The 14,619-nt window shown below is 46.4% G+C and overlaps 1 protein-coding gene across 2 annotated transcripts; it reads right to left on the bottom strand.

Annotated features, from left to right (window-relative positions):
• Positions 1 to 470: 470 nt before the first annotated feature.
• Atxn1l (ataxin 1 like) lies at positions 471 to 12,135 on the bottom strand. 2 transcript variants are annotated; one of them, XM_057753769.1, is made up of 3 exons: positions 12,021 to 12,135; positions 9,769 to 9,830; positions 471 to 8,067 (listed from the first exon to the last, which is right to left on the bottom strand). In XM_057753769.1, the coding sequence occupies exon 3, from the start codon at positions 7,948 to 7,950 to the stop codon at positions 5,887 to 5,889; it is 2,064 nt and encodes a 687-aa protein (XP_057609752.1). In that variant the 5' UTR covers positions 7,951 to 8,067; positions 9,769 to 9,830; positions 12,021 to 12,135; the 3' UTR covers positions 471 to 5,886. The 2 variants fall into 2 exon arrangements, with proteins under 2 accessions (XP_057609752.1, XP_057609753.1); XM_057753770.1 differs by having other exon boundaries at positions 471 to 8,070.
• Between the last annotated feature and the right edge of the window lie 2,484 nt (positions 12,136 to 14,619).

Consider the following 14,619-nt stretch of genomic DNA (forward strand, 5'->3'; position numbering starts at 1 on the left):
AAAAAAAAAAAGATTCAACTAAAAAAACCCACTGTACCATTACTGTGTAACTTGAGCCAGATCTTTAATTCCTGTCCCAAATGATAGTAATAATAGCAACAGATGATGGATAATGCACTTAGGATCCTTTGCGGCACACAGTAAATAAAGGTACTTGAGTGTGTCATCACTTACTGGTGGTAAACATTTCATAGCAGCGGCTATGACTGGGGTTATTTCAGCAAGTGTGGCAGTATGCCAGAGTAAAGGACAGGTAGAAAGGCCATCTATTAGTCCTACTGCTGACCTTAGTCTACAGGTAGATTTCCCAGACTCTGAAATCCACACCAGTGGGGGCGAATCATGGATCAGGTAGTTCCCACCATTTGCCAAGTTTACCAATGACCATACCATCTTTACTCCAAGTGATCCTGCCCCAATGGCCACCATCACACTGAGATAGGAAAAAGGCGCAAACACCAAAAGAAAAAGCTAGTAGTTTATATAGATTGATATATAGATATATAGATATTGATATATATTGTGTTTACATAGTCCACAAGTTAAATGCAGGTATCCATAAGAAGAGCATTAACAATAAAAATACAATCTGTGTGTAGCCAAGTACAGAGACTTAAAATGGTAAAACAGCAAAAAGGATCTCACAAAAGTACAAATATACAGTACAAATTGATTTATTTAAAACAGTTACAAAAAAGCACAACAAAATAGAGATTATCCTTAGAATTATTAATGCTTTGTTAAAGATCAGGTAGGATTAGAGGGTAAGAAATGGTATTGGGTGGGAGGAGCACCTGACTAGTTCTAAGGCTTTAGATACAATGCAGTTGATTACATATTAATTCAGCCATTACATACTGGGGATAGTGGTTGGGGGATCAGTAATTTATCTACAGGGAACTCCTACACAAATCAGATCCATCCAGACCTCCCCAGTGCCATCCTCCTCTACTCCTTAGGACCCTAAAGCCACCTGGATGACAAAATTCCCATCCTTTCTCCACCCTATTACCTATCCATATATTCTTCCCTCCCCTAAGGTGCTGTGCAAGCTGAGAGCAGTCTGCTCTCTGCAGCTGGAACATATACTGTTTGGCTACAGGGATCCTGTATGTCAAGGAAGTGTGTGGAGGACAGCCGTATTTTAATACTTCAAGTTAGCCATGAGTACGGTCAGTCTCTTCCCCAATCCAATTCACTGAGTGCACATATGAAGCAAATGAGGGGTCCACCCTGCCTTCAGCAATACCAGCAGCTCACCAACCCTCAGTTTACAACTACACATAAAGTCCCTGGCAGGGGGTGAGGTGGGCATAAAACCACTGTGTTATCTGTTTTCTCTCTCTCAAGTACCTAGGACCCCTAACATAAAGACAGACTAAACGCTTGCAAGTCTGACATTAGGTAAAGGCACGTGGGCTGCTGCCACACACACTGCAGACAGAAACCCAGTCTGGGGCCATCTTTACTGCTAGGCATTTGCAGTGGAATGGCTTCGGGATTACACAGACTGTTGAGTTTGCAATCTACTAGGGAAAGTTCCTAGGCTTAACAGGAGAATAAAGAAACCTTTAATGTGAAAAGTGCATTTATTACTATTTTCCTGTTGAGGAGCTCAACAGGTCAAGCCATACCACCTCTCCCTCTGCCCCAAGAACTGCATAGTCTGCAGGTTAGGAGAGAATGCAAACAACTCTAGTATCAAGGCCAGTGTCATCCTAGGCCCAGACCAGGCTTTCGGTCCAAAGATGGATCCTAGAGTTGAGAAAAACAACTGACAGCTGCAAAGACCCAGATGCTTATTTTATTATTGCATAATGTGGGAGACCTTTCCAGGGGAAGCTAGAAGGTGAAGGCTTCCAAGCAAAGGCTAACAACATCCATCTATAGTAGAATTCAGCTCTTTGACTGTAGTGTACAACTTTTCTGATCTAGAAAGTACTATAGCTTCAGTGTAGTTTAGTAAACTTAATCCTAGGAGGTCAACACATGTCTCTAAAACTTGGCCTCTGTCCTGTTTGCTTCTAGGACTGTGGCCTAATATCCCACAGCCAATTCAATTAATCTGGTTATCTTTACTCCAAAGGCCTGAACCTTTCCCAATGTCTACCTTCAACTCACGCCAGTGTGACCAACCACTCAATATGCTTACTCAAGCAGGTTTAAATCATGCCACCATCCTGTTCTCTTAAAATGTGTATGATACCCACTGGTAAAAAGAAAATCCCAACTGAATGAGCTATTTCAGCCACACTTCAAACTCTTTCTGAACCCCAGAAAATGGGACAAGAATGCCACTAGGATCCTGGCTCAAGCCCTAACGTGGTTCCTCTTGTTTTTAAAACAGGCTATAAAGTACCATAAAGGAGAGAAAAAGCAGTCTCTGGTAGGACCTGTTTCTCTCTCAAGACAGGCACATTTTTGGAGCCAATGGGCTCTGCCAACATTGAAGCCACATCCTTTCAGACCGACCAGCCCATCCACAGCATGCAGACCGTCCCTATTCCACATGACAATGCTACACAGTACCACTGGCAGAACATGAGGAAGAGTGGACAGAATGCCTGAGCTTAATCTACATGGCCAAAGACATGAAGAACAGGAGCTAAAATGGGCAACAGGCAGACAGTGAGCAGACAATAGCAGTGGAAAAGCAGCACAGAGCAAAGTCCATGGTGTTAGGACCAAACGGGACCCTAAGTATAAGGAGAGTCAGTCTAGCTCTTCTCAGGCTCCTCCCTCGGGTATAAGCACTGAGACCTGAGGGCTCAAGCCCTTTCCCCACATCCTGTCTTAATAAGGATGATCTAAATCTTAGATTACTAATCATCCTTTACCAAGTTCCCCTTCTTCTAAATTGGCCTATGTATTTCAAAATACATATTGGCCTATTGTTTCAAAACTTTCTCCAGGTTCTGGGAATGTCCTATCACTGACTAGGAATGGGCTGATCTTTGTCAACTGCCCAGTCCCCAAAAGCTGACAGCTAACCACTGAAATGCTCACCCTAAAAACCACTTATGTCTCTTACACACTTAGGGTAAGTACTGCCACAGCTCTGACAAGAATTCTTTCCTAGGGCGCACACTTCAGGAAAGGTAACCCACAGCTCAGCAAAAGCACATTACAAATGCATGGCACCATATTAAGGGAGTTGCTGTTATGACTTTATCAGACAGGGACAGAAGAGAACCACAGCAGAAAAGTCAGTGCCCACTTTGTCAAAGCCCTCACTGATGTCCTTTTCCAGGATTCCGCGGGTATTATCAGGCTAGGGAGCTCCAGCTAGTCTAAGTAGAGAGCAGAGTGATTTGACCGCAACTACAGCCAGATGCATGTTGGCCCCACTGGGAAGAAGCTCAGTGGTACCCCTGGTAGACATTTCTTGAGCATCTACAGTGCATGTCACTAAATTCTCATGGTGAGCCTTCCTGTGAGGAAGGGGGCTTGCGAGAAATCCATGCATACAATAATCCCTAGGAATGAGTTGCTCATGAAACAGTCAGAGAGGAGGCCTTCTCCTATAGCTCTTATTTGAGAGAATTCCTCAAGACTCAAGCCCACAGGCCCCCACTGTAGGAAATAAGCCAGAGAAGCAGCAATCAGAGAAGGGGGCAAGAGAAGGGAAAGGCTGCAGTCTCCACTGCAGCACAAGGTTGGTGTCTAACTCTGACAAACTCTGAGACCTAAGTACTTGTCAGGTAAGCAGCTTCCTTGGGATGCTTCCCTGAAAGCTCGCTGACCAGGTATCTGTTCTCAAGGTCTGGGACAGAATGGAGGGCTCGTAGTACACCAGCCAGCTTCTGTCACTCCGTTCCTGAAGAGAACCACCTTTAGCACCTGAACACTAAGAATGACTCCATTCTCAGAACTTCCCCTCCCCCAGGAGGTAGGTAAGATTATTTATCCCCATTTGGCAGCTGGGGAGGAAGTGAAAGAGCGAGAGATCACAAGACTTGCCTTAAGTTTTGCTCATACCTCAGAAGTGTGGGACCCCTGATGATGGGCCAGGCCTTGGCCAGTCCATGTCTATCTATGAAGGAAATACCACAATCATACTCTGGGAGAAGTCTAACTAGAGAGCTGGGTGGACAATACCCTGAGTTGCCTTCAAGAGTCTAAAGAACCACACACTCCCTCTTTTAAAAAAATCCACACACAAAAATACTCAACCACCTGAAAGATGGTGGGGGGGGCAAATCTTAATACCCAATAGAATCCTACAGTCCAAGCTGACACTCCAAGTTGTAGTGAGATGTGGGCTTAAGGGAGATGGCAGCAAATACAACCAAGACAGAAAATATTCTGTGCCAGGCAGGAGTGGCGCATGCCTTTAATCCCCGCATTCTGGAGGCAGAACCAGATGGATCTCAGTGAGTTTGAGGCCAGCCTGGTCTACAAAATGAATTCCAGGACAGCCAGAACTGTTAACACAGAGAAACCCTATCTCGAAAAACCAAAAAACAAAAAAAAAGAAAAGAAAGAAAAAAGGGGGGAAAAGTGAACTACTCTTTGTAGAAGAGCCCACCAGTACACAAGGAAACATCTGCTAAGATGTCACAAGGACTATCCTAGACTCTCAGAACTGATGGTGGAAGGGCATAGCCTGGAGATGCCAAAATGCTAAGAGGCAATGGATTGAGATGGGAGGGAGCCAAGTAAAACCACTGAAATGGAAAATGCCCAGCCTAGGGCATGGTTTCTTTTTTGTTTCTCCACTATATTGCTGCCAGTGAAAGAGGACATGATTTTTGAGTTTCTAAATATAAAAATTACAGCTGATAGGGAAACCAGAGACCCTTAGACACCAAAAACTAGAGGTCTTAGTGGACAAAGGCAGTGAAGCTACACGTGAGGCCCAGATGAAGACACCATGCAGAGGTCAGGGCAGCAGAAGGGCAGGGGGCAGCGCAGGCACTTAGGCACAACATAGACAGACAATGGAGAAGTGTAGGTGCCTAGGGGATAAGGTCCTCCAGGTCTTTCCAAAGTTACTACTAGAGACTCAGTGAAACGCCCAAGCAGGCCTGACATGTAGAGTGGGAGTTCTGTCAGATTAGCCACCTTTCAAAAGCCTTCCCTAGGGCCCAGTCATCTAGCAGTCAAGTCTTTTCCACAAAGCCCCCCTGACTGGGTTCCCAGCAGGGAAGTCCTTCATTCTCAGCCTGAAGGGATTTTTCTTCTCTCTTCTGGCCCCTAAACAGCTAAAAAGCCTTATAGAGAAATGGTGAGGTGAGATGGGAACGGGCAGAAGCAAAGGATCAAGCAGAATTCTGTAGATCATGGTGCTCCCCCACCCCAAACCCAGCCATAAACATCTGTAACAAAATCACCCTTTAAAGTGCACGTCTCTCCCAAGAAGAGTTCTGGGTGGGAACCTTCTCATTTCCAACCATTGGGCCTCCTGCCCACCCACCACAAAAAGGGCGAGGGGAGGAAAAAAAAGGAAAGAAAACAGTTTTACTGCTGCTACTATAAGCTGTGGATCATTTTTGGCTCTTTCTTTGCTCCCTCTGCCACCTGCTCCCAAAGCCTGTACTTTCCCTTGCAGGAGCCAGGCAGGAGTAGGGAAAAACAAAACAAAACAAAAAAACAAGGAGGCCCTGATTTTGGAATGTTTCTTATCCTATGTGCACTCCCACCCTTTCTTGCTCCAAACCTGCTATTCCCCATCTCAGCACCCCCTAAGGCTGTCCTACAAGGATGCCATGGGGTGATTAATGAGCAACAGATCCTGCTTTGGGAGGCTGTCTTTATGCCTCCTATTTCCCTCAAATCTCACTGCCAAGAGAGCCATTCTCTGCTTGGCATGTGCAAATCCTCTGGCTGCTCATGATGAAGCTCACCTCTGGGGTTAAAGCCCCAGTCCTGGGCTGGGAAAGAGATTCATTTTCCTGCATTGGAACGCCCTTCGATGGACAGCTTTACCTCCTGCGGAATGAAAGAGGGACGGAGTAGCGCAGCCCGTGCCTCCTCCCCTTGCATGCTGTATCTTTGGAAGCCTGCGGCTGGCCAGCAGGCCTGAGCACCAGGCTCAGGCTGGGAGGGCTCTCCCACCCGGGAACCCTCTCCTGAAGGTTGGATCTTCCCCTCGCTGTCACATAGGTCTCTGGGCCCCAAGACTGTCCTCTCAGGTCTTTCTCGGGGTGTACCCAGCTGGCCTGGGGGGGCACAGCTGGCCTGAGAAACTGAGTTACTGTTCAAGCTCTGTAAACTGATAGAGATGCAGACATCTCCCACCTGTAGCCGATGACAGGGCAGAGAGAAGAGTTGTGCAGTCCGTCCAGGGCTGCAGGAGGACCAACCCTGGCCATATACAAAAAATGGGTGCTCGGGGGGCACCTCAATGCTCACTTTGCTCTGCTGTTCACCAACCACAAAATGCAGCATAACAAATCCAGGCCACTGGCTCTCCTGTATGTCCACGACTGTGCTAGAGTCAATCTTCAGCCCCCCACTCACTTCGGCACTGCGCACAAAATCCTGGGTTTGGAGGTCCTCTACCCGCTTCAGCTCCCCTGTAGCCAGCTGAATGATGGCGCCTTTCATGAAATGGGAGGGCAAGTGGGAGGAGGTAACAGGAGGTGGTGTTGGCTCCTTGTCTGGAAAGGTGGCTCTGGCCTGCATGTCCAGACTTGATGCCACCAGGATCTCCGAGCCCACAGGCAGCAGGCTAGGGTCAGTTCCAGTGGGCACCAGGTTGCCATTGGCTACAACCACTGCTTTGGGTAAAGGTCTGTGTTTTACTGGTTCCTGATGGGACTGAGAGTAGAATACACGGGCCTGATTTTTCTCCACCAGTTCTGTAGGATTCCTGGCTGACCCTCGTCCATCACCCTGATGGTCAAGGGTATGATGGGATAGGTTAAGAGGGCTGGGTTCATCTTTCCTCTGAGCTGCCACCACACGATAGTCCTGAGAAGTTAAAGTGCCAACTACCCGCTGGACTTCAAGGTCGGTGTCTGGGGTTCCTCGGTGTGCTGGCGCCGCCACCTCCACTCGTGGAGTCTGAGAACCTGAAAACTGTCCATCCACCATGCATTCTACCACTGGCACCAGCCCTTGGCCTTCACCCTTGCTGCTGGTGGAATCAAGGGCTTCACTTTCTCGTCTTATTACGTTTCGCTCTCGCTGTCTCTGTCCATTGGCAGCAGCTGCTTCCACAGCAGACTGGCCCTCCTGAGGGGTAAGAACGGGGCTGGCACCTGCTGTTGGAGTTTCATGCAAGGTATATCCAGCAGGTAGCCTAGACATTTGATAATAAATGGGCATCCGGCCTGGAGCAAGATCCAGTGGTTGAGTATTCGAGTGATGTGGCAACTGGCCGGGTGGGGAGGTGGCAGAAGAGGATTTGTTAAATGGCTGGGCTGGGGATGCAGCCTGGGGGGGAGGAGTAGCTTCTTCTGCTAGGAGGGAGGCATATGGCACAAAATGTGGAAGGTGAGTAGTAGCAATGTTGGCAGAAGGAGAAAGGAGGGGACTAGGCAGGAAATTAGGTGGCACAGCATACGGAAGGCTATAAGGAGGCCCAATAAACTGCAGTGAGGTGGATGGGAGCTGAGCATAGTGGACTGGGGGATAGTGGATTCCTGGATGTTGAATCAGTGAAGACGCTACATTAAATGTGGGGGGCAAGGGACTCATGTTCACAACAGATGGGAGGCCAGTTGGTGAAAAGGTGGCAGGTGGTACAGCCACCTTATACAGCATGCCATACTGATCTACTGTCAGACCAGCGATGGCCTCAGTTCCATCACCCCCAAGGCTGACTCTGGCTCCTGTCTGGCTCTGGCCAGCCACCACGACCCCTCGGGACCATTCAGAGGCATCACTGGAAGGTGTGTGGTTTGTGGAGCAGCTCGTAGTTCTCCCCATATCCTCGCTGGTCACAGGGAGGTCTCGTTTCTTTGGTGGAAGGCATTCCTGACTCCTCTCATGAACAGGTTTCATATTGCTTTGTGGTGTTCCTGGACCCTGGATGGGGTTTGCTTGCTCCTTGGGGCATCAGAAGGAACTTCTCTGTGGCTTCCCTGTACCTTTCTCTGCTGATGGCTGGGATGCCCACATCTGCTAGGGAACAAACCAGAGACAAAGAAAAGTAACCCAGGGAATCAAGTCAAACAACATAACAAGAATTGTACCCAAGGAGAAAGCTGTAACAAAGGAAAGTAGTGAGAAAAGGAGGCATGAATCTTTTCACTTGTAAGCTAAGAAAAGCAAAACCAGTCAGGAAACCACAAAGCACAATGAGCATTAAAGATGCATAAATAACCTGAGGGTTCCATGACCTCTTCACTACCAACTTCTGAGTTAGTCATGCTTTTTAAGAGACCCTTAGATCTTCTCAAGTTCCTCCTGGGAATGGGGCTTTCAGCACATCTTTTGTTGTTGTTGTTGCTGACTCTTTCCTAAATTTCTCCTTTTGTTACCAAAGACTAATGTGTCATCTTTCCCTGAACGTATGGCTTCATTCTTGCTTCCTTTCCCCAGCTTAATTTGGCTTATGATCTCACTTTCTCTCATTTCTACCCCAAGACTGGCTAAATCCATGTCACTAAATGCTGAGGTTTACTTGTCTCTCTTTCATCATCATCATCATCATTGTTATCATTAAACCTTTGTTCCAGCATCATTAAACCTTGTTCCATTCAGGGGGTTTGGTTTGGTTTTGGTGTTTTCTTTTTTTTTTTTTTTTTTTTTTTTTTGGTTTTTCGAGACAGGGTTTCTCTGTGGTTTTGGAGCCTGTCCTGGAACTAGCTCTTGTAGACCAGACTGGTCTCGAACTCACAGAGATCCACCTGCCTCTGCCTCCCAAGTGCTGGGATTAAAGGCGTGCACCACCACCGCCCAGCACCTTGTTCCATTCAGATGGTGGTGGCGCACGCCTTTAATCCCAGCTCTTGGAAGGCAGGGGCAGGCAGATCTCTGAGTTCAAGGCCAGCCTGGTCTACATAGTGAGTTCCAGGACAGCCAGGGCTACACACAGATATCCTGTCTCCAAAAATCCAAAACCAAAAACCTTGTTCCCTAAACATATTATGAACTGTAGTATCTTTGTTTTTGTTCTTCTTCCAAGAAACTTCACATTCCGACTTGGACCCCATGAGAGAATGACTATTTTTACTTGTTCTATAGCTTGTTTCTCCTCCCCCTCTATAAAGAGCAACAAGGCAACTTTGACTTTTCACAGACTTCCCATTCCCTACTCTGGTTAAGACTTCTTCGTATTGATCACTTTCAATTTCTCTTCTACTTTCCCCTTTGTTTCTTTTGCCAGTAGCTTCTTATCCACTATAGGTCTACTCTGGGTATTGTTTCAGAAAATTCTGGTCCTATTTCTCCTCTCATGTATGTTTACTTACTATTTTTAGGTCTATGATTCAGAAGAAAGTTTTCTCTCCCCTTTCTCTTATTGTCACTTTTTATAATCATTTTATCCACTGTCAAAGAGCATCTATTTAGAGCCACTGTGATGGCACATGCATATAACCCCAGCACTTGGGTGATGGAGTTAAGAGTTCAGGAGTTCGAGGTCAGCCCTAGTTGCATAATGAATCAGAGGCAGTCTGGGCAACAGGAGAACCTATCTCAAAAAAAAAAAAAAAAAAAAAATCAGAAAGCAAGCTTCTTTTTCATATGAACATGCCAATGCATATGAACTTCACTAATAATTTTTCTAATCAGGATGAGTTCTGTTCTGCTTTTTCATTGTCACATGCCAAATTTTTTAGCTTTTTTTCCACAACAAGGAAGTCAAAGGGCTTGTACCTGAGCTTCTGGTGGTACTTCTGAGCAGTTGTGATACGTGTCCCCTCCTCTGGCTTGTAAGCCTACAAGACAGAAGTAAGGATGCAGTAAGCAGGAGCCTGACCTCTCAGCCTCCCTTGGGAGAATCATGAAAGATAATTCCAAAGCCACCAAAAAATAAAAAATCAAAGTTCATGAGTTCTTGCTTCATTCCCAACCTGAGAGGTAACAGCACATTTACCCAGAGTGCCCAGGAAATGGAAGGGAAAAAGTTCCAAGGCTAGTGAGATGGCTAAGCAGGTAAATGCACTTGATACCGAGCCTGGTGACCTCAATTCCAGCCTTGGGACCCACATTGTGGAGAGAATTGACTCCTGAAAGCTGGCCTTTGGCCTCTACACACAAATTAAAACAAAACAAAACAAGAAGAAGAAAGAAAAGGAAAGATCTCTTATAATTTAATTTTTGTAACATATCCTTGGGGAGAAATTTCCATGCGTCAAATTTCATTAGGTTTTCTATCATCATATTCTTTATTCCCCAATGGTTAAACTCATTTCCAATCCAAATTTTGCTTAAACGAACAAATAAAACCAGGAGACTTACAACTGTTTACATATGAACAATGAGAAGCAGGGAGTATCACCTTTACTAAAGGCCTATGAGTACGTAAACATGGAGATTATTTAAATAAGAAAGGTGGCACAAGAGGAAAAGGAACAATTATTTATGTTTCTGGGGCAGAAAAAGAGGTCAAGGGGGTGTTACTCAAAGTGAAAGCCCTATTAACAGATTTTCTAAATAAAATTAAAAGGGTTCTTCTGTGAGTGTGTGTAAGATTTTCTAAGTGACAACTTCACACTACTGATTGAAATGTGAAAGAAACAAAATATCTCTTTGATCCTATGTAGCTAACAATGAGGAATAAAACTATTACTAAGCCACCAATATCTGAATCTGCACTTGCTAGAAACATCAATAATTAAAGAACACGGTCTTTCAAGGTTCTAGATGCAGCTCAGTTGGTAGCGCCTGCCTACCATGCATCAAGCCCTAAGCTTGATCCCTAGACTGAACATGGCAATCCTCACGTACATTCAAATATATAGGATGTCAGAAGACAGCCTGGGTTCCAGAAGACCCTGTCTCAAAGGAAAACAACATAAACAAACAACAACAACAACAACAAAAAACGGGCCAATAAAGTTTTAACAGAGTTAGCTGTGTTGACTAGTTCTGAGAAATTACTGCCTGTTCTGTCAAAGTCACACAGAATACTGCGAGCCTCGATCCAACTCACAAGAGTACACAAAAGGTGAAGATGTGGAAAAACAAATTGCTAATGCCACTAACAAATCACAAATTGGGTGTAAGTCATGCATTTATTCTTCATCAACAGTTTTTAACTGAAAGTACCCAGCTTTCTCCTTAAGTCCCAAAACGATGCTTTTTCTCTGTAGCTAAAAAAGCCAAGAAAACCTGTCTCTAGGTCATCGAGGAGTTAGCAAACCCAAGATAATGAAAGGACGGAAAGAGGCAAAAACTCTAACCCTCCCCCCCGCCCCAAGAAGAAAGCCAAGCCTGCGCACCAGGTTCCCACAAGGCAAAACACTTCAGAATCTGAAACTGGGTGTGGGTGTATGGAGCAGCTTTGGAGAATTTCTCATGGGAAAGGATACAACTTGTGAACCCAACTGAGCTAAGGGGCAAGGGAAACGTTCTAGAGACCTGCCGATACAGACGGGAACGCAGCTCCTCTTCATGTCTGCATTGGAACCAAGAGGCTGCACACCGAGGGAGACCCAAATTCGCTGAGGGAAAGAGGTGCGCCCCCCAAAAAGGGAGCAGCCTGATAGAGACCTGTGGTGATGGCTTTTGCTGATCCCGCAGTCCTTGTTCCGGCAAGGGTAAGGCCTGAACTGGGCATTTTAGGTTTAGAGAGTCGGGGGTCGGACATCGGGCTGAGGCCAGGCCCCGCTGGCTACGCTTCCTTGTTTGGGGGCCCCTTCCCGCCCTGAGAACTCGGACATCCTGGCTCGGGGGACAACACCCCCGGGGTATCAGGGCCGGCCTGAAGCCGCCTTCCGGGCCAGGCGGGAAAGCAACATCTAGAGGACTAGGCATGGCCTCTTTCGCTCTCTCTGCCCGCTGTTTGGGGGGCCCTCGGCCCAGTAAAGCAACGAGCTTCTAGGGGGCCTTTCCACCGGAGCTCCGAACCCAGGCCCGCTCGGCCGCAGGCCAGCCCCGCGGCCACCACTCCAGGAGACACTCACCGGCCCATTTCACGGAGCTCCCTGGACTCCTCCCGCTCGTCCCGGAGCCGCCGCCACCGAGGACGCCGCCATCCCCGGCCCCGGAGCCGCCCCACACCCAGCGGCCCCCCCAGCCGGGCGCCCGGAGATGGCGTCAAGCGCATCCCGCCCCCGACGCGGAGAGATGACGGACGTCACGATCCTGCCAGGGAGCGCCGCCTACCTTAAAGAGGAGGAAGCTGGCCGTCTGCCCATCATGTCCAGCGCCCCCTTTGGTAGGAATATGAATACCTGTCCCTCTGAATGGGTTTAGTGAGGAGGGATTGTCTCCTTCTCCAGGCCAGTATTCCATAGAGAAGTTTTCACAAGCCTCAACTAGAAATCCAGACAATGGTAGTCCCTGGGGAACTCTGTTTAAGAAGTCCCAGAATTTACTGGAGTGGAAAGATGGAAGGGTCATTGTAGGGTTAGGGTGAGAGAGCGGGGCCCAGGGCTATTCAAGGGTCAAAAGCCTTATAAAGTTATAAACAGCCCCAAGTGGACCCAGTGCAGGACCTAGGGGAAGAGGAAGCAAGTACTGGAGACCTATAAGTAGTGGAGAATAAGAAGACGGTATTTGGTTCAGTATAGCGGAAAGCAAGTTGTTTTCTGGTGTGAAATGCTGTCACCTTAATCCCAGTTCATACTTGAACAAAAAAGTTTGATTGGCTAAGTGAAAACGAAAATGAAAAGCTGATTTGAGAATTTGGGAGGCTGCTGATTGGAGGTTGCTTTTTTGTTTATGTGTTTGATTTTGAGACAAGGTTACAAGTAGCTCGGGCTGGTTTTAAACTCATTACGTAGCTTAAGGTGACTTTGAACTTTTAATCCTCCTGCCTCTGTTGCCCAAGCGATGGCATTACAGGTACATTTATTGCTTTTCTATTGCGGTTATGAAATACCATGACCAAGGCAACTTACAGAAGAGCCTATTTGAGAGTAACAGTTCCAGAGGGTTAGTGCCCATTCTGCTGAGAAACATGACGCAAACAGCCGTCATAGCAGCTGGAGCAGAAGCTGAGGGCTCACATCTTGAACTGCAAAACAGAGTGAGTGAACTGGGAATCACTTGTGGCCTTGAACCTCAGAGCTTGCCCCTAATGGTACACTTCATCCAGCAAGGCCATACCTCCTAAACCTACCTTAATAGGGCCAAGATCCAAACATCTGAACCTATAGAGAGCCTCTCTTTCAAACCACAACAGGCATGCACAACCACATTTGACTAATGCTTGATTTTGTGTTCAGATTACAACTACACTGGGGAAAAAATGGTTATGCAAGCCTTATAAAAACAAATTGAGCCGGGTGGTGGTGGTGCACGCCTTTATTCCCAGCACTCGGGAGGCAGAGGCAGGTGGATCTCTGTGAGTTCGAGGCCAGCCTGGTCTACAAGAGCTAGTTCCAGAATAGGCTCCAAAGCTACAGAGAAACTCTGTTTCGAAAAGCCAAAAACAAACAAACAAAAAAAACAGATAAATTGAACAGAAGAAAAGCTGGGTGGTTTGTAAAGACGATTCTGAATGGGTTTCCTCCCCTGCCCCCTTCTCAGTGACTGTTGAATAAATAGCAATTGTGTTTGTTGTTTTTAAAGTATTGGGGGCTGGAGAGATGGCTCAGTGGTTAAGAGCACTGGTTGCTCTCCCAGAGGTCCTGAGTTCAGTTCCCAGCAACCACATTGTTGGGGAATATTATTTTAAGAACTATTACTCTTGGGGGCTGGAGAGATGGCTCAGTGGTTAAGAGCATTGCCTGCTCTTCCAAAGGTCCTGAGTTCAATTCCCAGCAACCACATGGTGGCTCACAACCATCTGTAATGAGGTCTGGTGCCCTCTTCTGGCCTGCAGGCATATTCAGACACAATATATTGTATACGTAATAAATAAATATTTAAAAAAAAAAAAAAAAGAACTATTACTCTTGTTTATGCTGCATTTGTTTAACTCTGTGAAGCTGTGTTCCTGTGCCTGTCTAAAACACCTGATAGTCCTATTAAAGAGCTGAATGGCCAATAGCGTGGCAGGAGCAAGGATAGGTGGGGCTGGCAGGCAGGGAATATAAATAGAAGGGGAAATTTGGAAGAGGAAGAGCAACTTGAGAGCAAGGTGAGGAGAATGTCAGGGGCCAGCAAGCCAGCTAGCCTTGGAGTAAGAAAGAACGTAAGATGTGTAGATTTAAGAAAGATAAAGTCCAGAGGCAAAAAGTAGCTGGGATAAGATAAGAAAAGCTGGCTAGAAAAAAGTCAAGCTAAGGCCAGGGTTTTATAAGAAAGTATAATAAGCCTCCATGAGATTTATTTAGGAGCTAAAAAAGCCTAAAGAGTAAAACCAACAACAGGTCCTGGGTTTAATTCCCAGCAACCATATGGTGGCTCACAACTATCGAAAGTGAGGTCTGATGCCCTCTTCTGGCATAAAAGCATACATGCAGATACAGCACGCATGTACATTATATATATAATATATGTGTGTGTACATATGTGTGTATACATATATATATATATATATATCTTTAAAGTTCTAGTTGAGGGGTGTAGATTGGGTGCTTGTCTAGCATCCATGAAGCCGTGGGTTTATTTTTC

Source organism: Chionomys nivalis, chromosome 21, assembly GCF_950005125.1.
Source record: "Chionomys nivalis chromosome 21, mChiNiv1.1, whole genome shotgun sequence".
NCBI classification, from domain to species: domain Eukaryota; kingdom Metazoa; phylum Chordata; class Mammalia; order Rodentia; family Cricetidae; genus Chionomys; species Chionomys nivalis.

Excerpts from the sequence above, each read along its gene's own strand:
- Atxn1l (XM_057753769.1), bottom strand. The coding sequence starts at position 7,950 with ATGAAACCTGTTCATGAGAGGAGTCAGGAATGCCTTCCACCAAAGAAA.